The following is a 26816-nucleotide window of genomic DNA, read 5'->3' on the forward strand; positions in this document are numbered from 1 at the left end:
TTTTCAGTTGAAATAAGTAGAAAATCTGCCAGTGGGACAAGATTTATCTTATCATTACAAGCAAAAAAATCTTGTTCCACTGGCAGATTTTTCTACTTATTTCAAGTGAAAATCTACTTGAAACAGGTAAAAATTGTTGTCTTTTCCAGTGATGAGTCTTGTTTTAAGTGTAATGCGATTTTTTTTTTTTACTAAAATGAGACATTTTAACTAGAAATAAGACAAATATTCTTGTTAAGATTGTGAGTTTTTGCAGTGATCCATTTTACTTATCCTGTGAAGGACAGAGTCATATTGATACGTTCAGAAAACTGTTTTTTATTGTTGTGTTTTGATGTATTTGATGTAAGCCCAGTGGATATTTAAAGCTTACAGAAGGCTGCATTTAACTGCTGCTATGTCATTCCTGCAGTATTTCTGCAGGTGTTTTGGTCACTGCTATTATTTGTAATATATTATATTATTTGTAATCAGCACAAATTATCTGTCCCCATATGATAAAATCCACCATCCCCCCTGATTATTTTTTACAACTCGAGTACTGGGTGTTTCCAGTGACTAACTATGAAGAGAAAGACCCCACGGACATTTAGTAGACATGCTTAACGCTGTTCTGCTGCGGTAACTTTATTTTGGCATCACCTTCCGGATATTGAATGAGTGACTGTGTGTATTTTGCGAGCCACACAAGCGCGCAGCTGGCAGCTGCTGCTTTCTTTTTTTTTTTCCATTTCTTTTTTTCTTTTTCACCCCTCTGTTAGTCCGAGACTCACCGACACAGAGCGCGGAGCTCACGCTTTCTTGCCAAAGGGACCTTTAGCGCTGTCAGACTGGATACGATAAGAACTGTACCTCTCATTAGCTGAAGTTTTGCCGGAAATAAAGTGCTCAAATGGTGTCAACAGTTTTAACAGCGAGGGTGCAAATGTGTTTCATGTGTTTGCGCTCAACAGTGAGGTAGACTTATTCGGGCGCGTTTTTCCACTGTCGGTGTGTAATTTATCCCGTGGATGCGGCTGTCGGGGTCGACGCTTGAGCCCCGCAGGACCAGCCTGTCATAGGGCATCATGATTTCTCCGGTTCTGCCCAAGTGGATAAGGAATATCCCCCCAGAGATGCTGCTGTTGGTGCACATATTGTGTTTTATACTCCAAAGTGAAGCGGCTCCTTCTCTCACCACCGAACAGCTGGACATGGGGGTGGTAAGTTAAGTAGCGTTTTTTTTTTTACCCTTCCTACTCACGGAGATCGCGAGTTGGAAGTTTTCCACAGTTATAGTAGCTTCTTCTTTTTTTCTTTTGTCATAGTGGTCCGTCATGCTTTATTTCCATTCCGATTTTGGCTTCTTTTCAGCGTTCAGTCAGGAGTAATTGCTGTCCTCTCCAAATACTTGCTCTGAATTTTAACATCACTCTGCAGTCCAGTTCACGCAGGAGATGGCAAACAGCATGATTTGAAATAAAAACGTGTAGCAGACCTTTCCCCTGAGCTGGATAGTTATTTAAAAAATATCCAGATGTGTGTAATAATTATATGAGGCAATTTTTAAATCTTTACATTTTTTTTATCATTTTGTTTACTATATTGTTATGGTCTACTCTTTCATCTTACGGGCTAAATCAATGATGGATATTTTATTAATGCTTTTTTTCCCCCTTCAATAATACCCCCTGAAGGAGAATTTCAGTGTTTGAAATTGAAGAAGTGGTTTTGTAATCTTTGACATGAGTAAACTGAATCACAAAAATAGGCAGCACCATTGATTGGAGATACAAACAGATCCATCTGAACTGTGACTGCTTATGTAGGGAAATAAAACTCCTTATTCCTACCCAGTTATTCTGGCAGCCTTTGAAGTGAGACTGTCCCAAATCTTCTGTTCGATTTTAATGCAGTGCATTATTATGTGTATGTGTGGTATTGGTGATGCAGTTTGAAGTCCTCGCTGCACCAGCCTTTCAAGATTCATCCAGACTAAAAGCATGCTCTGCACATAGTCAAGATAGCTGGTAAAACAAGAGTTGTGATGAGATGTAATGTATGTGTGTGTGTAGTTACCGCTTGTAAAAAGTTGTCAAAATTTCGTCAAGTGTAGATGCATTTTTCCTCAGCTTTGCTCCTTGGGGCATCATTGGTTTTTGCTGCTGGTCATGCCCAATATACACCCGTCTCACTGTCTTTAAGTTCTTAAACTCTACTCTCTGCTCACCTGTGCTTCTCTACGCCATATTTGTTCTTCTTACAAATTAGAAAACAAAAACCTGAACTAGATATTTTATTATTTCTTTGGTCATTTCATGCTCCAGGTTTCTTGTCTTTGAAGCGCTGCATTTCTGCTATTCTGATCTGTATCATATCTTACAGACAGTTTTACTGTGGACGTATGTAGGTCATCAGGTTCTTATGGCTGAGCAAGACAAAATCTTTTATTCCAGTCTACAGTAAGAAACCTGACAAGGAAACATTATTTGTTGTACTTCAGCTCTGAATCAAATTGTATTCCAGCTGTCCAAATGGCCAGTGTAGATACATCTGTTTTTTTCTTTTGCTGTGCTATTTCAACCAAAAACAACTAAACTGATTCATGAAGCAGATTCATCGCTGTACTTGAACTTCACGACTGGTTTTATTTTCTTGCGGCAAAATAAAGCTGTGCTGAGCCTCTGAGCATTAACCTAATATATACAAAAAGGTAATCAAACTCATCTAAGGAAATCTGAAAATGCAGTGATGCTGAAAACTACTTTCTAGTAGTTTTTATGATAAATAATGTTTGCACAATCAGTTGCAGTTTATTCAAAATTTTCAGTTTGTCTACATGAAAAAGTAGATTTTTTTTTATTTAGTGAGGTCTTAGAAATATATTTAAGTAAATCAAATTATTATTTTTGTTCCTCTTCTGTTTTGGTAGCTTGAGGCATCTTGGTGTGATTTAAAAGAATCTGGACTCCAAGATCCTTTAGTGGAGAAGCTTTAAACATACAAACAGTCCCCTACGTACAAACTTTCCAGGTAAATCAAGTCCAAATTAGCACGAAAAGATAATGTGCATGTCTGCTGCCTGATGGCTGCAGCTATTGGTAATGCTGTTCAATACTATTGTCTGTTCTGTGTAGGCAAAAAGGCTTATGAAGACTAAAGTCTCATGATCCTGAGCAGAGCCGTTAATGTTCATCCTCTGGGCTGGAAAACAGTTCCGTCAACACAGTGTGTTACAACATTTAGATTGGCACGTCCACATTCAAAAACCCTCTGAAAAAACATTATTTGTGTATAAGAGCTACGCTAAACACATGTATGAACACAGGACAAATGTTCTTATATACAAGACTGAATTCCAAAGTGTGTTGTATGTTTTAGGCACGCTACCTTTCCATGACCTGTATAGCCCAGTTCTTGGACCTACTTTGACATGTGAGCAGTGCACTTTCAACAAGAGCCAGGAATGGCAGGCAGGTTTTCCCATTATATAAAAAGGGTGAGCTGCAAGAGGAAGCTTTAGACTCGAGTCTAAAAGTTCCATTCAAAAGGAAATGTGCAGTTTCATTTACAAGGAGTTTTTAGTTGGAAACTTAAAATATGGCATAACATCTACTGCGCACCTTTGCAACATCTTGGGTGAAAAAAGATTAGGAACTATGACTAAGAATAACCCAGACACCGTTGCCATGCTGGCGAATGAAGATAGGTGTCTGTTGACCTGCAGCAAGGATGAGGGGGTAGAGGGAGAGGGTAGACCTATTTATATTTATTCATATTTGTATTTTTGCTTGCAGTCCTCATAGGAGCAGCAACAGACCCAGTGAAAATCATCTGATGTTCTAAAAATATGTTTTTAGAGTCTTCTTCAGCCAGGAAGATAAGCATTAAAGTTTATTCTTGTTAGAGGTGCAAGGATCGATCGGCAACCGATCGGTATTGGTCGATAATGCCCCTATCGGTTTTGATCAGAGTTCTCAAAATAATAGTTCAAAGCAGGCCGATCCGATGACGTTTACAACAACAAACCGCCGCCCGTGCGTGCGTTTCCATATCTCAGACCAAGGTGTCAGAAGGGGGCGTGGCAGTCTCTACAGAGCAACAACACTGAACATGGCGTCGCCGGTATGCAAGTTTTACAACGTCCGAAAAGGACAACAAACTTGCAGTTTGCAAGGTGTGTGGAAAGGAGATACCCCGAGAAGGAATGTTACAAAACAATTTCAACACAACGAAGCTGATAAGACATTTGAAAGTTTCTCACACGAAGAAGTATATTGAGTATTCAAAGTTGGCTGCTGCTAAGGCTGAGAAAGAACAGGAGCGTGCAGCAACGCCGCTAACTCAACAACAACAGCAACAAAAATAAAGAACTACATTCTAAGGTAATGAATTCATATGCCTTGCTCATCAGCCGCTTTCTGTTGTAGAGACATCTGGTTTAAACGCGTCGTTAGCTGCTCGGATCCGCAGTACGTGCTGCCGCGTCGTAAATATTTCACTGATAAATGCCCGGTGGAGCTATACCAAACTTTATACAGTCACATCCAACCCCAACCCTAACCCTTGTGCAGAATGACAGTCGTGTCAGTCGGCTTCGCGGGTGACATTTGGAGTTCTAGAAGTGTTGAGTGAAAAGTTGAGCTTCACTCACAAGAGTTTCCTCATACACGGCGCATGCTATTGCCAAAGCTTTCGCAAAGCTTAATTCATTTTAAGTTGTAATTCCTTTTTCCACAGGAAAACTAAGGTTTATAGTTTACAACTTGTATCAACTCTAAGAGAGTGACATGTCTACTGTTGTGTGTGTTGGTGCACATGTTGTGTTGTACACATAATTATTGCCACGGGAAAGCTTATATGAAGTGGTCTCCCCTCAGCCTGCCAACTCCGAGAAGGAGGAAAGCAACCGAATTCTGCAGTGTCTGTACAGCCGAACGGATGAGCCATCCAGTGTGATTTGGCTTCTACGAGCCATTCAGATTCTGCTCCCTTTTGTTACATAACGAAAATGCGATTTACATAGGTTGGTCTCTGATGCGTGAAACCACGCCCACAACTAACTCCGCCGGCCGGAGCTTCCGCCATTTTTTCGTAGCGGTGTATCGCGTCATTCAGGCAGCCAATCAGCACAGTACCTCATTATCATAGCCTCCCCGCCCACTCAGAATCCCGCATAGATAATGAGGTTAGAAAATGGGAAGATAAAGACAGTTGCAGAGGCTGAATTTCTAATTTATTTAGCAAAAACAATCAAAAGCTTGTTTTTTAGACATCCAAGGCCTGTTTAAAATAGGTATTAGTTGCCATAATAGGTCCCCTTTAAGCTAGTAAACTACATGAGTCTAAGACATCTCTAAGAGTCTCAAAGAGTGGGACATATTGCCCCAGCCTGCAATAAAACAGTCAATTCATGATACTTTCTCATCTCCTAATTTGGATACCTAATAATACAATGTCACTGTTGTGTACATGAGACAACAATATTGAAGAATTTATGGATTTCACGCTGTGATCGGTGATCGGCAATATCGGGATCGGCAGATACTGCTTTTGGTGATCTGTGGTCTTCCCTCAAAATCCTGATCGGTGCATCTCTAATTCTTGTCAACCATAAGAAACTTTTAACAACACTCTGTTTACCTTTAGCATTCAAGTATGTTTCATTGTACTGGTATGTAACCAAAAACACAAAAGGCTTTTTGCTCACTTTAAGCTCAGAGGGTACCGTTTACAGTTTACAGCACAAATTTAGTCTTGTCCTGTCATTCACATTTTTACTTTAAGTCTGGTAGTCACACCCACCTTGATGTCCACTGTAGCTTTACTAGCTTATGGCAATCAATACCGGAGTCCTAAGTTACATTGGGCGGTCTTTGCCAGCAGCAGGGGGGGACAGGAGAATATGTGAGCCGAGCAGTTAAATCTAATATTCTGAAACAAACACTCACACTCCATTGATTTGCTTTAAGCAAAACTGAATATGCTTTATTTTTTGAGTTTACATTTGAACTTAGCTATGCGTTTCAGTCTCCAAAGGTTAATATTCAAATATTATTAATCTGTATTCATTACTAAAGGGAAAATGTATTCAATAATTCGAAACCACATTCTACTTTAACAATGCAGTATGAAGTATGTACAGCATACTGATACGGCAGCCTCCGTCACTACATGTGATCGTTGAGCTGCACTTCCGCTGTGGTGGTTTTCATTTTATCATATGGTGCAGTATGCAAGTTAGACTGGTTAGTTGTGAAATTGAAACATTTCCTGAAGTGGCATACTACATACTGGAGTGTTTTTCAACCTTTTTGAGGCAAATCACAACAACAAAAACCACGACACACCTACAATCAAAAATCCAACTTCTCAGAGTCTGGCTCTGGGGGGTATATGTGTGCTCTGTGGGTATTAATGTGTGTGAAAATGACCACATGTGTTTTTAAATATGGTGTATATGTTAAATGTTAATTTTATTATGTAAAGCACTGCGTTACTATTGTATGAAAAGTGCTATATAAATAAAGTTCGATTTTGATTAAAGTATAGGGGTAAAGATAAAACGTCTTTATTGTCAACGAAGATACCTACAACAAGATTATTTCCTGCTCTCTCAGGGTAGCAGTTATGGAACGCTGATTCATTCTAAATTGAATAAATATTTAAATTATGAAATATTCAATTAAATTAATTAATATGACAATGAAAAATGAATTAATTAAATGTTAATTTTTTTAAATGACATTTGAATGACGACCCCCCAATTCATGTTAGGTACAGTCTAGTAGTTATGAAGGAAATAACATGAAAGAGGCCCATCACCCCCAAGCAAGCAGTAGACATTATTAATATGAAATATGAAATGTTATTTAGTTCACAAGCACTGACCAGAAAACTAGAGTTTGAGCTTCAGGGTACATCAAAGTTACAACAACAAACAAAACAGAACTACCCGAGATAACCAAACTTGCCTCTCCAAAAGTAAAGTCATAAACCAAACGACAATTACTAACCTCCCTAACAGAATTAAACAAGAGACAACTCAATTGAAAATAAATGGCAGCACACCTCTATATTTAATGTCACGGTTAGTAACAACATCACAGGTGGATGGTTGGGAGAGGAGGGAGATGCAAATGAGCATCTCTCTGGTCGTCCAAGATAATCCTTTTTATTCGTCTGTGCAGCTCCATGCAGCCAATCCTTTCCCAGCAATGAAACACCTGACCAGTCCTTGTGCACAAAGGGCACACACACATGATGTGTTGTGCCACAGAGGGGGTGCTGGTTCAGTTATCGAAGAGTTATTAATGATTGTCAAAGGATAATCCTTAATAATTAATAAAGTAGATTATTTATCAAATTGAATTTTAGAAATGACTTAATCAAAACGGGACACCACCTGATTTAATCAGGACAATGATAACTAAACAGCAGAATCAGTCTCAAAGTAAGTTATTCTTCAGAATAATAGTGAAGGGAGGAAGTCCAAGCACAGACTTTTGCAACCAGCAGGTGTGACAAATATGTATAAAATAAGCAACAAAAATAAACAACTTCTCTCATTACAATTAATCATAATCTATTTACACAAGTGTGTGTGTGTGTGTGTGTGTGTGTGTGTGTGTGTGTGTGTGTGTGTGTGTGTGTGTGTGTGTGTGTGTGTGTGTGTGTGTGTGTGTGTGTGTGTGTGTGTGTGTGTGTGTGTGTGTGTGTGTGTGTGTGTGTGTGTGTGTGTAAAAGTGGTTTGGTTCGGCCGGTCGGCGTTCCTTGCTGAACAGCTGGATGGTTACGCTCAGCAGGGGATCCTGATTAAGAGCGGCTCTCACTCTCTCCTGTAATCCGTGCTTTGGATGAGGGGGTGTAGCATGGGCACAGCAGCTGGCCTCCTTCAGCTCCGGGTTGGTCCAAAGGCGTTCATGTTGAGGCATGCAAGGGTCCCTTGTTCGGCTCATCTGGGGCTCGGAACATTCGTGGTCACTCGCTGCAGCACTCCAGACAGACGGTTTTTCGGTCGGAGGAGGCCGATCCGTAGCTAATAGCTCTCCATGCTAAAAAATAGGACCTGGAGGGGAAGAGAAAAAGAGCAGAGCAGAAAGAAGAGAAGTGGAGAAGAGAGTAAGAGAGAGAGGGGGCTTTGCTCTTTATAGCTGAGCCCAGGAAGTCAATGCGGCCGTTCCTGCAGTTTGGGGTCCATGTCCAATCAGAGGGCTGTTCCTTATCACTGAAGGGCCACATAATGCAAATCCTGCTTGAGCTTTTTGTCCTTTGTTCCAAACATGCGGTCAGCTGTAAGGGAAATCAAGGCTGGTCTCAGAACAAGGCCTTAAAGGCCTTAAAGTTCACCTAAGGCCTCCACTGTTCATGTTATCACATAGTTACACGGTGGCCCAACAGTTGTCAGATGTGACAGTGTCCTTGCATATATCCAGGTCAAAAATAATAGAGAGGTTCTTTACATTAGTCGTGGGAGCCAAGGTTGTCCTTCACAAAAATGTTGTCTTTGGAAATGATGACAAACGGTCATAATAGTAGTCTTCAGAATATTGAGTTGCAACACAATTCATGGTCCATGTAAATGACTCATGGAACAGAGCACTGACTAGGGAAAAAAACTGCTTTGGAATTTGGTGTGTCTTTGATTAAACAAAAATTGGCCCTCATTCTTAGTAGGTCTAAGCCTAGCTTCCTGTCAGAATCCCTATCAACACATTCAGATTCTACAAACTGAGAGTGCTCTGACTGCTGTCTTTTGCAAAAGACACCAACTGGTAAAGTAGTCCACTTAGTCCCACTTCACAGAAAATGCATGGAATGCACTTTTTTTTGTGCCTCTGCCAAAGGTTGTGATTTTAGAGCAACATATGTCAAGGTAAAAGGAGAAAGCACTGATTTAAATTTTGAATAAACTCCTATACTTTATGGTTCAAGCCTTGCACTTAAGTTCTACAGTACATCTTTTTTCCATGGTTAAACATTCTCTAGCTGACTGGATTTGGGACTATTGTCACTGGTTATAGTGATGTTGTGTTGGGCCACAGTCGTGTGTTGAACATGGGAAGACTTAATTTCAATTCTGAGGCCTAGCTCTGACGCCCATCTCTCAGACCAGCTTCCAGGTCTTAACATTGATCGCATGGTTTTCTTTGTTTTGTGTTGCGTTCTGGGAAGAGTTGTGGTCTTATTATGATCGTATGGGTTTGTGAATGTTTATGGGCAGCGTTTGTGCATCATTACACTCTCCTTGTATTGTTTGTATTTTAAGAACCGACACCAGAAATTAAGAACTTGGTGGGACGAAAAACGTTTCCCCTTTCCGCTATATTGTCACGCGTATTATATAGTGACGAAGCCCAATGTACACGTTTATTGAGTCTTACACATTGTGGATGTCCGCGATCACCTCTCTCATAAGTATAACAACGTGAACAATATAAACTTATATTTAAAACATGAAGCATCACGATCTGATTGCTCTGCTGCAGAAAGACAAGTTGTGCCAACGGAATTATCGAGGTGCAAACGTGAGAAATAAAGAGCAAAGTTGCTGTAACTCGGAGTGTTGCAGGTGCAGGAGGAGAGATGGGTCTAGGTGACGTTCTCCATCAGCGGAGAAACACTTTCTGGAGTCCTGCAGCACCTGCAGCTGACTCGATATAAGACTCTGAAAGTTGCCTAAACATGCAATAACAACTTTATTCATTCAACTTCATTCATTCATTGCTGAGTCACATCAGTTCGTACCAACCAACCTTTCCGTGACATCTTAGTTTTATTTTAAAAGACAACTTTACAGAACTGGTTCTTCGCTGCAAAATGTATTTTAATGTTTTTCTGTCCAGACACAGTTATGGGATGTTTTAGTATCTGGCTTTTATCTCGAGTAGTCATACCATACGGTTGTCATGGCGACAGAGATGTCCGACCTGTCAGCAGCTCCCACTGAAAGCATCATGTTGGTCCGAACCAGAGCAGCTTGTCCAGTTCAGGGCAGCAATCCAGAAGGATCCTCTTGGTGACCTAAACCAGCTGATGGTCCAGTCTTCACCCTGGACCAGCAGATCAGTGTGGTCCCTGAAGACTCCCTCCTGATCCTGCCATCAGCAGTGTCCTCTAAGAGAGCCCAGGCTGCCATAGGGATTTGCAGGTTCCATCGAGCAACTGATTCACCAGATCCCTGATCTCTGTCCCTTTCTCACCGTGAGGAACCGGAAACCGGAAGGAGTTTGACCGGAACCGGAAGCTTCGACGTAGCCAGAGAAAAAGCGTGACGGAGCGGATTCTAAAAAAAACAACAACTTTTAAATCAAAACCAACAGAAAACAAGAAAGTGTTGGAGGAGAAATTAACACCTGCTCGAGAGGAGAGGATCAGGAGAGAATCAGGGGAGAGAGGAGGCTGGCGTCCCACAGCCACCGCGGACAGCGGGCCAAGGCTGAAAGCAACTGCTAACAACGCAATCAGAGGGCCAGCATCATCCAGGTACCGCCAGCCGGGCTCGACTCACTCCACCAAGTGCCACAACAATGCCAGATGCCCGAAGACGAGTATGTGACAACAGCTCAAATGAAAAACAATTACAGCAGCAGAAAGAAATGTTCACGGCACTGATACAACAACAACATGAACATTTCAGAGGCTTTGTTAAGGTCATCATGGATTCCACAAACACCAGACTTGATGCTCTCACAAAAGATCTGCAGGAGATAATATCAAGCTTACAATTTACACAAAAAGATGTGGACGAAGATCAAAGCCAGCATGGCTACACAATCTGATCGCTGCAACTCAGTACATGCCGACGTGTTCAAAGTCTGTGACAGCCTTCTGGCTGTCACCGATAAAATGGATTACTTGGAGGGTCAGTCCAGAAGAAACAATCTGGTCATTGACGGAATCGAGGAGTCACCAAGGGAGACCTGGACGGAAACCGAGGAGAAGGTGAAGAAGATCCTGACTGAAAAGCTTCAACTTCAGCAGGAGGTCGAGGTGGAGTGGGCGCATCGCACAGGAAAACCAGGAGGAGACAGATCAAGACCCATAGTAATGAAACTGCTAAGATTCAAGGACAGAACCACCATTTTACAGCACAACAAGTTACTGAAAGGATCGAAAATATACATCGAGGACTACACTGACGCTCTGAGATGGAAGAGGAAGGAGCTGATGCCAGAACTAAGAACAGCGGGGGAGAGAGGGGACATTGCCTACCTGAGACACGACAAGCTGATAATTCATCCCCGTACCACCAGCACACCAAACCAAATAAGAGTAATCATTCATCAGGTATGCTGACTCCACCAGGACTGTAACATAATAATAATAATAATAATACCTTTATTTATAGAGCACTTTTCCAAAACAAGTCACAAAGTGCTTTACATGCAATTAAAAACAGGAAACAAACAATTAGTACAATTAAGACACAATTGAGAGATAAAAACAGACAAATAATACAATCAGTTAAACGCAAGTCTAAAATAGTGAGTTTTTAAAAGTGACTTAAAAGAAGACAGTGTGTTAGCTACCCTGATCTCCTCCGGCAGGTCATTCCATAAGCGAGGGGCTAAAACAGAAAAGGCCCGGTCACCCTTGGTCTTTAAGTTGGACCAAGGAATGGCCAGGAATGACCCACCAGAGGATCTCAGGGTGCGTTCAGGCTCGTATGGGGTCAGGAGGTCAGCTATGTAATCAGGAGCTAGCCCCATACGAGCCTTAAAAGTAATAATTAAAATTTTAAAATCCACTCTAAAACGGACTGGGAGCCAGTGAAGGGACTTTAAAATTGGTGTGATATGTTCTCTCCTGTTGGACCGGGTAATGAGTCTGGCTGCTGCATTTTGAATTAACTGTAGTTTATTTAGATTTTGCTGAGTGAGGCATGAAAAAAGTGAATTGCAGTAATCTAACCGGGATGAAATAAATGCATGTATAACTGTCTCTAAGTTTTTAGATGAAAGAAATGACCTGATTTTGGATATTTTTCTAAGATGGAAGAAGCATGATTGGACAACGGAATTTATATGCTGGTCGAAATTGAGGTGTTTGTCAAAAATAATACCGAGGTTTCTACAAGAAGTGGTGATGTTGGATGAAAGGGGACCAAGATGGGAAGAAATATGATTTTGTGATGAGTCTGGGCCTATGATGAGGATTTCTGTCTTCTCTGAGTTAAATTGTAAAAAGTTTGATGCCATCCAGTTATAGATATCTGCAATGCACATGTGGAGGTTATTTAGTTGATTGGAGTTGCTATTATCAAAGGAAAGGTATAATTGTGTATCATCGGCATAGAAATGGTATTTAATATTGTGTTTTGTAATAATATGACCTAGAGGAAGCATGTAAATGGAGAACAGTAATGGACCGAGAACAGAACCTTGAGGAACTCCGTAATCTAATGGTGATGAAGATGACTGAAAATGACCAATTTCTACACAGAAAGACCTTTCGGACAGATAAGAACGGAACCAATCTAAAACCAACCCTGAAATGCCCACCCAATTTTTAAGACGCTCAATTAAAATATTATGATCAACAGTGTCAAAAGCCGCAGATAGATCCAACAGGAGTAGAACAGAGTGTTGACCACGATCAGCTGCTAAAAGAAGATCATTTAAAACCTTAAGAAGTGCAGTTTCTGTGCTAAAACCTGCTCTAAAACCCGACTGAAATCTCTCGAAGAGGTCATTACCGTTCATAAAAGAAATAATTTGATCTGCCACTACTTTTTCTAAAACTTTAGCGATAAATGGTAGTTTTGAGATTGGCCGGAAGTTATTGAGGATATCTGGGTCTAGTGAGGGTTTTTTAAGGAGAGGATGTATGACTGCCATTTTGAAATAATCAGGAACAAGACCAGATGAGAGCGATGAGTTGAATAGTTCCATCAGAATTGGACAGGTTATGGCAAGGGTTTCTTTTAGGAAGTGGGTAGGAATGACATCGAGAGAGCAAGTTGAGTTTTTCATTTTGGAAATTTTTTCAGTGATATTTTCTATTGTAATAAGGTCAAAGGAATTTAAGGTACGATTGATGCTAGGAGGAGAGGGTTCAGAGACAGGCAGGACAGTAAGTGAGATATTGTTTCGGATGTTTTTGATTTTATCTACAAAGAAAGAATGAAACTGTTCACATTTGTCAGTTGACGGTTCAATAATGGCAGGAGGTGGGCTTGAAGTACAGTTTACTACATTGAAAAGGAGTCTGGGATTATATTTATGGTTGTTGATGAGGTCATTATAATATTTTTCTCTTGCCAATTTCACTGCGGAATTAAAAGTCTTCATTAAATCTCTTAAAATTTGGTGGTCTGCAGGCTTTTTGGAAACCTTCCATTTTCTTTCAGCTCTACGACACAACTGTTTCACTGATCTGATATCATTTGTTAGCCAAGGCTGAGGTGTGGTTTTATATTTTTTGATTTTTAAAGGAGCCACAAGATCCAGAATATTTTTACATGTTGAATTAAAATTAGTAGTGGCATCATTAATATTCACAGAAGAGTTAAAACCAAGGTCAGCAGAGGCAAAGGCATCATAAAAATTTAGCAGCTGAAGTAGAGTTAAATGTGCGAGAGTATGAAGGAATAGTGTTGTTATTGTTGTTAATATTCTGAACGTAAGTATGAAAATGAAGTGATTTATGATCAGAAACCACACTCTCTAGGCATACAACATCACTCATTAGAATGCCATGATATAAAACTAGGTCAAGAACATGTCCCTTATTGTGCGTAGGTCCTGTCAGAGCACGAGAAAGGTTAAAAGTATGAAGTAATTTTAAGAAATCGGTAGCTAAAACATTGTTAGGGCAGCACACATGGATGTTAAAATCACCTAAAAGCAAGATATCTTTGTGTTTTGGCATGATAATGGAGAGCATTTCATAAAATTCATTAATAAAACCAGAGGAATTTGGTGGCCTGTAAACTAAAACACATAGCGTTTCAGACGAGCCTCTTAAAAGAAAGCACAAATACTCAAAAGATAGAAACACACCAAGATCAATCATTGAGCATTTAAAACTGTTTTTATAAAACACTACCACTCCACCACCCCTGCCTGAGGCCCTGGGTTTGTTAAAATACAAGAAGCCAGGGGGAGCTGTTTCAACAAGTGGCACAGTGTCATCTGTTGCCAACCAAGATTCAGTAATCATAAAAAAGTCAATATTATGGGCGGTAATAAAATCGTTGCAGATAAATGTTTTGTTCCCTAACGAACGGACATTAAAAAGACTAAAGGTGACAGGCAAGGGAGGAGGAGGAGGTACAGAACTGGGCTGACATTGGATGTGAGATAGCACTTCATGATTGGCACTTCTGTAGGAGGGAGGGTTGTGAGGCCTGTGGTTTATGCTTACAGGAATGTAACTGACATGGTAATGCAAGTTATTAACCATGCTGCAGGGTTGCTCTGGGACACTATAACTGTTATTGAAGGTTTTATTTGAATGAGTTAAGGCAGGCCATGAGGTAGCAGGACCCTCTCTAACAGAATTGGGTGTCAAAGTGAATTTCTTTGGGTCATGCTGGGAGGTGAGTCAGGACAGGTTAGAGGCTATGAAGTTGATAAAGTTTGATGTGAGTTTCCTGGTTCCCTTATGGTTTGGGTGAAGGCCATCAGATTTATAGAGATAATTACAACCACATGTCAAAAAACACAACTTACATTCACCCTGGAAAGATTTATTTAATTCACAGGTCTGCAGATCATGAAGGCATCATTCTAAATACATTCCAACATAATGACCCTCACCAATTTGACATTGAAAATGACATTGATCCTGAAAACAACTTCTTCCACAATATCGACGACTGCCATTACTACACTGAGGACCAATTCAATAAGGACATCAACTCTCAAGATAAAATATCAATAGTTCACTTCAACAGTAGAGGCATGTATGCCAATTTCCAAAGCATCAAATATTATCTGAGTCAATTCTCACATCCATTTAATATAATTGCAATATCTGAAACTTGGTTTAACAATGACAGGGGTACTGACTTTGAAATGGATGGCTACGAAATGAAATATAAAAAAAGAGAAAATAAGAAGGGAGGCAGTGTGGTTTTATATGTGGACAAAAACTTAAACTATAGGGTGGTGGAAAAACTGACAACAGTGGTGGACAATGTGCTTGAATGTGTCACAATAGAAATCCTTATGGAAAAAACTTAAAATATCAGAGTGAGCTGCATATATAGAACACCAAGTTCCAATATAGACATATTTAAGAATTGGATAGAAGAAAACTTCACAAATGCTAATCACAAAATCACGTATATCAGTGGAGATGTCAACATTGACCTACTAAATCCAAATAAACACAAAAAACTGAAGAATTTGTCAATACCTTGATACAGTCTCAGCCTATACCCCAAAATCACCAGACCCACCTGAATTATTTACTCAAGGCGCAACACTAATTGACAACATATTCACAAATGTACTGTAATAACTAACAATTATGAGAGCGTGGTTCTGATAAATGATATCAGTGACCATTTGCCAATTTTCACAATTTACCACTGTAATATTAAAAAAAAACATCAATACAATAGACCACGGACCATAGACAGACTAGAATTGAAGAGTCTATGGAGCCATTCAAAAATGATCTTATAACATTTAACTGGGAGCCAGTCTACGAAGAAAAGGATGTGGATAAAGCATATGATGAATTTATACGAATATTTAAATTATTACATGATAAAAATTGCCCAACTAAACTAATTAACAATTACGATTCGTAAATATAAGAATTTATAAAACTGAGAACGAGAGAAGCGGAAGATGAATATAAGAAATATAAAAATAAATTAACTAATATTATGAGAACATGTAAAAAAGAATACTATGACAAAATATGAGAGAATAACAAAAATAACACTTAAGGGATATGGAAAATATTAAATACGGTAGTTAAGAACAACCCTAGACATAAAGAGTATCCGCAGGACTTTATTGAAAAAGAAAAAAAGAAAATTTAATATGGATGAAGTAGTAAACAAATGTAATAATTTTTTTGCAAAGGTTGGACCAAACCTTGCAGCAGAAATACCCGATACATTACCAGCAAACACAGCCGAGACTCTTGTAGACAGTAATCCCAGTTCGAAGTTTTTAAAACCCATAGACGAGAAGGAAATTATTGATACTGTCAATAAATGTAAAAATAAAACATCGATGAACTCAGAGGAAATCGACATGAAGATAGTGAAAAGAGTAATAGGGGAGATATCTAAACTACTCACATACATCTGCAATTTGTCATTCAAAAACGGTCAAGTCCCAAACAGAATGAAAATGTTCAAAGATGGTGACAAATCCCACTTCACAAACTACGGACTAAAATCCTAGAAAAAGTCTTCAATAACAGATTATGTAATTTCATAGACAAACACAAATTACTCACCGATAGTCAGTATGGTTTCCGTTCAAACAGATCAACTTCATTAGCTTTAATAGAACTCACTGAAAAAATAACTAATTCTATGGATAAAAAGGAATTTGCTGTTGGCCTGTTCATAGATTTAAAAAAAAAAAGCCTTCGACACAATAAATCACAAAATACTAATCAAAAAATTGGAAGTAAACTTTAACTTTCAAATGCTATGATAAAAATAAAGGAAGAAAAAACTCGTCTTATACATTTGGGACTTTTTGTATTTTTTTTCCCGTTGTACCGAACCCGTACCGAACCGTGACCCCTAAACCGAGGTACGTACCGAACCGTGACTTGAGGGTACCGTGACACCCCTAGTGTCTGATGTATTGAAATGTGTATTGTTTGCTGATGATACAAATATATTGGGAACATGGGAGAACTTACAGCTACTTTTGGACTTAATGACCTCAGAAATGAACAAAATAAAAAATGGTTTGACCACAATAAATGATCTTTAAACACAAGTAATACCAAATACATGGTAATTTGAAACTACAAATCAAACAGTCAAATTCAAATTCAAATAGATGGAGTCCAAATAGAAAGAGTTAAGAAAATAAAATTCCTGGATGTAATCATTGAAGAAAAGATTAGCTGGAAGTCTCACATCAAACATGTTCACACCAAACTGACAAGAAGTATCTCGGTTTTAGCAAGGGCAAAACATTTCTTGAACTATAAACCACTATTCATCCTTTACAACGCACTGGTTTTACCGTATTTAAATTACTGTTCGGAGGTCTGGGGGAACACATACAAAAGCTCACTCCAACCCTTGTGCATACTGCAGAAATGAGCAATGAGAATTATACACACCGCAGGTTACCAGGATCACACTTATCAATTATTTGTACAATCCAAATCAGTAAAATTTCTGGATCTTGTCAGTTTCAATACAGCACAACTAATGGTGAAAGCAAAGAATAATTCATTACCGGGACATATACAGGGGATATTTTTTGAAAGAGAGGGAGTCTACAACCTCAGGGGTCAGTTTAATTTTAAAGTTCTCAACAGATGCACAAACATTGAAGAGCTTCTGTATGTCCACCTACGGAGTGAATCTGTGGAACAGCCTGAGCATGGAGTTAAAACAAAGTCAAAACATATCACAATTTAAAAAAAGATACAAAGAAACATTCTATTCAAAATACAGATGCAAATAAACATGTAGATATGAACATTTATTAATATATGTAGATGTATATTATGGATATAGATGTTATATGTAGGTATGTATATGGATATATTGAGTTATATTATACGTACAGTATTTGTGTATCTATATCTCTATTCATATATACTGATTTATAGTTATATGTAGATATGTCGATATATAGATTTATAGTTTAGCCAGTGTATTTATAGCATATCTACTCTTGTATGGTTGTTCAGGTATATTGTTATACCATTGTTGTCTATTATTCTCTATTATATTGTAGTATTATAGTAAAGTAATGATAATGTAATACCATGTATTATAATTACTTCTATTAGTACTTACATACATAGTAGCACAACTTAATGCTGGGCGTTTGTTTAGTTTTCTTTTGTTTGCCTTGATTTGATCTGATTTTGACACATATATATATATATATATATATATATATATATATATATATATATATATATATATATATATATATTTGTATTCTTTTTTTTCGCTTTTTTGTACACTTTTTATGCATGTTCGAAATAAAATCTTCAAATCAAATTGTTGTGCTCCTGCCTTCATATGTTCATGTGGTTGATTGTGAGATTGTTGCAGCTCCACTCTTGTGTAACTTATCTGGTGATGTGGTGACTGTCGTGTTCTTCACGTGTGGTCGTGAACTTATTGTTGACGTCACGTTTCCTCATATTCTGGACTTCACTTCACTCCCAAGATCTCTTCTCCTTCAGCCCTGTCCACTTTCCCATGGAGTTCTCTGTGAGCTGTGAAAAAGGCCACAGCTCCTATTTCAGCATGAAGAGCTACTAGCTATGGGCCGGCCTTCTCCATTATTGTGCCTGAAGAAGCATCTGCTTGCCTGGAAATGGCAACCATAGTCTGCAGCGTTGCAACAGGTGACCCGCAAACGTTCCGAGCCCCAGGTGAGCCGAACAAAGGACCCTTGCATGCCTCGACGTGAATGCCTTCAGACTGACCTGGAACTGAAGGAGGCCCAGCTGCAGTGCACATGCTACATCCCCTCATCCACACGGAGATGAGGAGAGCAGGAGAGATAGAAAGACGTTCTTCACCAGGATCACCTCCGGAGCGTAACCATCCAGCTGTTCACCAAGGAATGCTGGCCGGCCAGACCAAACCACCTTTTTCTTCAATTATAAATATCCACGTAAGAGGCTGTTTTGTGTCTGGGCAGAGAAACTTAGTTAACACATTTAGCTATTTTAGTTTTACGTTGTTAGCCGGACCGCTGATCCCACAACTGTGTTTATTAGTTAAAGTGTCTTTGTTTATTTTAAATTGATTGTAGGATGCAAGAGGAGTCTTTGTAAACTTGTCTCCACACTGAGCATCAATAGGCCCTTTCACACAGCCAGTTCGAGGCGGGAACGTTGCGCCTTTAAGCCGCCTCACTGTTCTGTGTGAAAGTCACGGAGGCGGAATGGGGGGGCCAAGTGGCCCCACCAATAAGCCGGCAGCGGAGGTAGTCACAGAGCCGTCACAGAGACGAAACGGGGTATGTGTGAATGACACAGCCGGCATGCCGGGGCCAGCCGGGGCCAGCGCTGACGCTGTCGTCACGCCTCTGATTGCGGAACGCCGGCATGCTGTGTGAATTTACAGACGGGAGCGGCGTTATGCCGGCGTTGTATTGTTCTGTGTGAACCAACAAAGGCGGCGTATTGGCAGGACTTCTTTACACCAATATTGCGGAATCTCTGTGTGAAAGGGGCTAATGATGGATGCTGCAGGTTTTACAGCTACCTGGTTGATCCTGCCAGTAGCATATGCTTGTCTTAAAGATTAAGCCATGCAAGTCTAAGTACATACGGCCGGTACAGGGAAACTGCGAATGGCTCATTAGAGTTCCTTTTAAAAAAAAAAAAACGAATTGTCTTGAGGGGCTGCTTTTGGCACAGTTGTTGCCTGAATGAGACAAAACCACCTCTGGTTGGGAACCAGTGGTAGGAGTTTTGCATGCAGTTTTGAATAGATTGTCCAGCTTCAATAAAAGTCTACATTTAACTTGATTTTGACCTTTTAAATTACATAAATGATCATTCAACTGTGAATTTTATCAAACCTGTGACGTGCAAGTTGATTTTTATTTCAAGAAATCCTGCTATGTGGTAACTGTTTTTGAAAAATAGCCCACCCTAGTAGTTTGTAGTAGAAAGATACATGTGATAAAGTAGAGAGGTGTAATTATGATGTATGTTCTAACACAGTCGAAGGAAATATTACAAATACTCAACTATCTGATCAAACTAGAACTGTTTCTTCACCATGACAGACAGAAATCATATAATCCTGTGATTATTAGCTGTCCAGAGATGGATTTCTTGTTACTAGGGAGCAAGGGGGCACACAGAGAGCATCATTCCATGCCACTGCATCACTCGTAAAATACAGATATTATCAATTGATTGAGCACATAATTCCCTTTCCACAGTGAATACATGTTTGTGTGCATACATGTGCGTGTCTTTGTGTGAGTAACTGCTGTTCTTTCAGGACATGAAGACAGCCATGTAAGCACAAATCAGTCATCTGAAGGCTACCAAAGCACTATCCAATTTCATTACATTCAGCATATAGTTAAGATTGTGACTCCCATTTATGTGGTTTGTTCTTGCAGCAACTGTGCTTTGAGTTCTTTAGAAGTTCAAGTGTAGAACACACATAAGTGTTCATCTAAAAGCAATGCAGCTGTTCAGTTTTATCTATCATATATAGCTCTGATTTGCATCTTCAGGTCAGGAGGAACTGAGTCATAACAACTAAAATGCAATGTTCTCTCTGAAATCTGCTCATCATGTTATGTTTCTGTTGAGGAGTTTGTTTTCTCCACCGAAATGTAATTGGAAGCTTCCCAAAGGAAATACTCATCCAAACACACAGTGCCTGCCTTTTGATAGGAGCCGTGGGCTGACCAGATTAGCAGTTGATAAATTCCCCTAATAACTGTATATTCAGTGGCCTGTGGGGTTTAATTCAAGAGTAAAAGTCGAACCTCACACAGCCGAGCAATGATCTGAAAACTTCAAGAATGTGCAAGTGTGTGGCAGGAAGGACAACCACACTCCACTAAGCCGATTTCTCACTTTCATTTTGCCGTTCCTAAATGAGAACACCATCTGGCGTCAATTTGTCTGAGGCAGTTCCCCTGTTTGACCACAGATTGCCCTCCCTTCCCCACTAAAAAAAAGACAAGCTATTACCATCATCATAAGTTTAATTATTTTTGGATGAGAGAGGAAAAATCAAATCATAATCCTGACATCAAGCTATTTTATGCAAGATTTGAAAAGACCGAAAAATTTGGAATCCCTCAATGTTCCATGTTATGGAATTATGATCTACAAAAATCATGATTTGTGCTTTTGTTGGCGATCCTCTTACTTTTATGACAGTTTGAATTCTTTATAGCCTGGACATAAAGTACAAAAACATTCTTTATCAGATTCCAGCTTTCTTTTGTAGCAATTTACGGACCAGCTTTCCGTCGGATTGAGATCCAGAGGGTTTACTGGTCACCATGTTGAATTGATATGTCTTTCCTTAAATACCCTTTACTTTATGGCAAGATGGATTCAAATGGAAAAATGTGTATTTGCAGTAGACTGAAGGACTGCCATGTCCCCTGGTCAATTTTTGGCAAATTTTGTTGAATCCATAATTATTTCCTTACGAGTGAAGGATTCCATATTTTTTAACTAAACTTCTAAATAAAAAATATTATATAGGAATTTTGATAATGCTTTGAAGTATTATTTCCAAAGCTTAAATGTTCCGTCGTTAAATCAAGAAAATAATTATTCCATCCATTAGCTATACTTAGTTCTATGCAGGGTCACAGGGATCTGCAGGAGGCTGTCCAGCTCTCTTCAAGTGAAAGGCAGGGCTACATCTTTTAGTAAACATGTTAAATAAAAAATAATGTGTCCTTGAAGGAATAGGAAGGAATGACCTTCACAAGATGGTTGGCTTGTGGAAAAAAGTTAATTTAAAATAAAAATGATTCCTACTAAATTTCCATGTTAAGTCATAACCCTTTTTTTTTGTTTTTGATGGGTCAAGGAATATTAAAATTGAGTTCACTAATATGCATAAAAATGATTTGTAATTAAATCAGACATTTGCAGCTTCTGTTTTTACAAGAAGTAGAGCAGCAACTCAAGACATTTTTGGTACCAAAATAAATTTCTGGCTTCAAATAAATGAATGCAAGAATATCCATTTGTTCTCTGCTGTTGAATCCAAACTCATTTTCTTCAAGCGTCATTAATCCTACTTCCAACAGCAATGGTTCAGGAGCTTTTAGAATGGGCAAACAGATGGAACATGTAAATATTAATGATTCGTTTTTTTGTTCAGAGGGGTATAATAGGGTTTTTCCTACAACCAATCTGGCCACCCTCATTAGCACTTCATTTCCCTGAAATTTGCGTTCATTTCCTCAGTCTTAAATTCAGTCCCTTCACTCTGTCTCTGACAGATCTCAGACTCAGTGAAATGGTCCGTGGTGCGTCTGTACTCCACATTGCAGACTTTCTGCTGTGCTGCCTTCCAGCAAATCACGATATTTCTGATTTCACCCAGCAGTACAGGGGCTGGAAGAAAAAAAAAGGATCCAGTGAGAGTCAAGAAAAGCATACATGGAAGAATATATAGTAAATTAATGAGATTCTTACCTGAGGAATATGATTTATAAATGACCATAATTTACAAGTAGATATCAACTCATTAATTGATTCGGGATTATAAAGCTAATGGTGGGTAAGGGTTTATCATCCTTGTCATTACTTGTTTGTAGCTCTGTACTTTAAGGCCAGTCAAATTTGAAGATTTAAAAAAACATTTTTTTATTGGTTTTAGATACGTTTCAAAATACATCATTGTACCAGTGTCAGGTACAATTAAAAAAAAAATGTAGCTGTAAAGATACACCTGATAACAATTTGGAATTTGTCATTTCTGGAAAAGAATTAAGAGGATTAAAAAATCTTGCATTTTTTTTTTTCCTAATCATTTAAGGGGACGGCTCATTGTCTACTCCGATGGATATATTCCCATCAGTTGCTCTCTGGAAAAACAAGTGCGTGAGGAAGATTGCAAATTAAACACGGAAGATGAAATTAATCAGAGCATCTTAGTAATACTAAGAAATAGGGGTGGGCAAAAATATCGATATGGCAATATATCGCGATACTTTTCCAGCCGATTCAATATCGATATTCAAAATTTGAATATCGATTTAAAAAAAAAAAATGTTATATTTTTTTTTTTTAATATTTTTTATCCCTGATTTTTTTCCCATTATATCACCCAGTGCTCCTACCTAAGTGACAGTCCTGGGCATTGCCACTCTCTGCCAACCCCGGTTAATTTCATTTTATAATTTATTTTTTATATAACACAATTGTCTGTCCTTAAAAAATGAAAAATAATGGACAGAGGTTTATTTATTTATGGATTTATATCTATACTGACTGATCACTGTGCCTGTCCTTGGTTTTAGTACCCATCTTTCTTGTGTTTATTATCATTTCCCACATAATTAAAGCAACCTCATACTAAATTTAATGTTAATTTCATATGATGTAAATAATATGAAAAACATATACAAATATGTTGTGACTTTAGCTTGTATAGTTATAATAAAACATTGTTTTGACTCAGTTTGTCCCATGAATTGTCACTATAATCTGATAAACGTGCAACTCGGATTTTAAGATCCATCACTATCATCTGATGTACATATATACAACTTGGATTTTAAGATGTGTAATGCATTTTTAAATTTTTCGGTGAACTATGTAGAATATAATAATCGGGATATCGCATAATCGGGATATCGCAATGTGTATCGTATCGTGATGCGTATCGTATCGTGAGGTCCTTCCCAATACCCACCCCTACTAAGAAACAGCCTGTTCACATGAAACAACTTGCCAAAAACTTGAAGAGTGTCGATACAAAAGTGAAAAACACCAAAAGACAAGCAAGCTAAAGAGTGCAGTAAAATACAACCAAGATTTGCAACCAGAGTGGCAAAATCCACGAGACTGGCAGTGTTACAAAAGTTATCAATTAAATTGGATAACTGGTAACTCACTGAACCCTGTTGCTGAGCAACCTGGAGAAGCCTGCACATGGAGTATCCATTCTGAGTCCAATCAAGTGGAGGCACAAATATAGAATATTGGAATCACGTGGAATGTGGAATGATTGGCGATGCCATGGAGGAGACTTGGCTTTTTGGGGAGGCTTAGCCTTTCTCGCTTCTGGTTTTAGATAAAATGTTTAAAACCACTCTATGTAACGGTACAAGTTATGACCACACAGGGCCAGCATATCACAAGAATGTCCATGTGTCAGCACCTAATGTAAGATACAATGAAGTGCACCTCTAGTGGGACAAAGTGGTATAACAAGATGTGCCATACCGTCCCTAATTATCATCAGTAGCTCTTATATCAACACAGCATATATATGTGTGTTCTTATAAGTGGTATTGTTGCAGAGAGTGCCTTAAAGTCTGCAGAAGCTAGTTATTTTAAAAGAACTGTAACAGAAAATGCAGAAATGGCTATATTTGTTTGCAGTGACTTATGCCTCTTTCCAGAAAAGGGTACTCAAATGCAAGCAGGCTGTCAAAAAGAAAGGAAAAAAAACAAACAAAACTTAAACATACACATACGAGATCACAGGCAGCTATTTATGTGGTTGGCAGTTTTTTAACAGTAGTTTCTGTGCATTTTTTTTTTCTCCAAGATTTGTACCAAAGATATAATGTACAGGAAAAAAAAAATGTTAACACTCTTGCCCTGGGTCATTCAGATACTTTTAGCACTGCTGTCCCACTTCCATCAACCTGTGCAACCCTCTGTCTCTACAGATGCTTTATGGGACTTATATCCAGGCCGAGGAGCCTATTTTGGAATCAGTGTCATGTAGGAAACAATTTAAATGTTGAGGAGATGATATTTTGCTGTGAAGACTGACAGAAAGCAAATGTTCAGCATGTTACGCATGGCACATTCTTAGCTGCTCAGGAAGAAAGAATTGGGTCCTTCAATCAACTCCTATCTTATCTGTCACCCCAGCCGTGTTGAGTGTTCTTGAGTTCTCGAGAGACATGCAGGTTTGAGAGGGCTGTCATTATTATTGAAGAGTTCATGATTCTTCAGAAATCCATTCTAAATGGATCCCGAGGGCCCGGACACCTCCTTTGGTGTCACTGTAGCATGACAGCCGAAATGTGGCAGCTGCAGGATTTTTACACAATATGCTTTCAGAGAATAGTCACATAATTCTGAGCAAAGTTTGAAAGCATTTATCTACAACTTAATTAACTGTAAGCTATTCTCACCTTGACTCACGAGGAGGAAAAAATAGCGCTGCAAAACAAGTCCTAAAGATTGTCTGTTCACATATATATTTTCAGCCTAATCTATATTAAGTATGACAGTTTGAGACCTAGAAAAGCTGTTTGCACTCATGGAGAAACGGCACGTGGGTGTGAGCATTGACAGTATTTATAAAGCAGAATCTGCCCTCAGAGTTTTCTCTCGTCACAAAAAGTTTGAGCTATTTTTATCAATTGTGCATGCCACATGCACCTTGCAGAACAGAAATTTCTTTATTTTTAACCACTGATCCATCAAAAATGCAGATGAAAAGTTAAACACAGTCAAGTTTTATATCATAGTATATAGAGCGTGTTTCTTTTTCATCAATCTACAATGGGAAAGCAAAGTTTAAAAAATTAGAGTGAAATATTACATTTATATAAATATTCAGTCCCTTCACTGAGTACTTCCTCAAAGCACCTTTGACAGCAGTTGTGGCTTTAAGTAATCTTGAGAAAGGTTCTTCGAGCTTGGTGCTACTTTGCTTTGGCAGGTTTCTCATTCTTCTTGACAGTCATATTTATCTTTAACCACGTTGGATGGAAAATGTCAGTGCACACCAGTTTTGATCTTTCCGGAGATGTTTTACTGGGTTTAGTTTCAGGTTCTTGGTCACTCTAATACTTTTAAGGGAGTTTACGAGAAGTGCTTGTCTTTCCTGATGCTTCCGGATGTTGTTGAAAGGTTCAAATGTGAACATTTGCTTTAATGTGTGATACATGGCAGCTTTGAGAAATATTTTCGCATAGGATCACTTTGTATTTTTCTACATTGATGAGTTGTTGAGTCCCTGCTGCAGGAAAACATCCCCTCAGAATGATGCTACTGTCACCATGCTTGCCTGCAGGAATGGAGGTAATGAGGCCATTTACAGTCGATCTGTTGAAAATTTTGGCTTAATAGTGCAATTTTTTGGTTTTTATCAGATCAGAGGACTGTGTTTATCATGGTCTGAGAGGAGTAAAGCTTGAGTTATGGTTCTGCGTCAAAACGACGCAGTGCCTATGGCGTGTGGTACGCGTCGACCCGTGCCACACGCTGTCACTGACGCCGTCACTGACGCCATAACTGACGCCGTCACTGACGTGCACCTCGCGAAAATTGTAACTACGCGTCGAGGCGACGCAGACCACACGCAGACAGAGAGGGCTCTGATTGGTTCGCTTGGAAGCAACGCATTTCCGGTTTCCGGTTTGAAGCAGGTGTGAACTTTCAGCGCTCTTTTCTTCGTGTGTGTGTGATTTTTTTTGTTTTGGTTTTTTGCACAATAGTTGTCCTTATCTCTTTGATTCACTGTGACCGGAAAAAGTCGGATAAACCATTCAGGAAAAGATCACAAATTAGCGGTCACGGGGGCTACTGCACCGCGGAGAAATGGAGTGACGGAGAAGTCCGAAGGGTTCGCGATGGCGTCAAGGTGACGGCGTGTGCTCTGCGTTGGTTTGATGCAGAACCATAATTCAGGCTTAAGGCACTTTTTTTTGCCAAATTACTAGTTGAATGTTGTGAGCCTTTTAGTGAGCCATGGCTATGGTCTGAACAATTCACCATTCAGGTCCTGTTGTTAATTACTGCACTGGTTGTCCCATCAGCACAAAGCAAATCTGGACCTCGTTCATTTTATCTATTGGGTTTTTGGGTTTTTACTCGACCAACCCTCGTTGACACCAATTACTCAGATTGGCTGAGCAGTTTGATGCAGGGAATCTGTTGGTTATACACTGGTGATGAGTCATCTGATTTTCAGCTTGAAAGGCTCTCTGATCAACAGATCAAGCACTGATGACTCCAGT

At 39.1% G+C, this 26816-nt stretch overlaps 1 protein-coding gene across 1 annotated transcript in view; it reads left to right on the forward strand.

Moving 5' to 3' along the window:
• The first annotated feature begins 774 nt into the window (after positions 1 to 774).
• mmp17a (matrix metallopeptidase 17a) overlaps positions 775 to 26816 on the forward strand; it is a 195046-nt gene continuing 169004 nt past the window's right edge. Inside the window, exon 1 of the mRNA XM_061734350.1 lies at positions 775 to 1202. Coding sequence (XP_061590334.1) covers positions 1068 to 1202 — 135 coding nt within the window. The 5' untranslated portion in view covers positions 775 to 1067. The remainder of the gene's footprint in view (positions 1203 to 26816) is intronic.

Source organism: Cololabis saira, chromosome 11 (assembly GCF_033807715.1).
Source record: "Cololabis saira isolate AMF1-May2022 chromosome 11, fColSai1.1, whole genome shotgun sequence".
Classification (NCBI taxonomy): domain Eukaryota; kingdom Metazoa; phylum Chordata; class Actinopteri; order Beloniformes; family Belonidae; genus Cololabis; species Cololabis saira.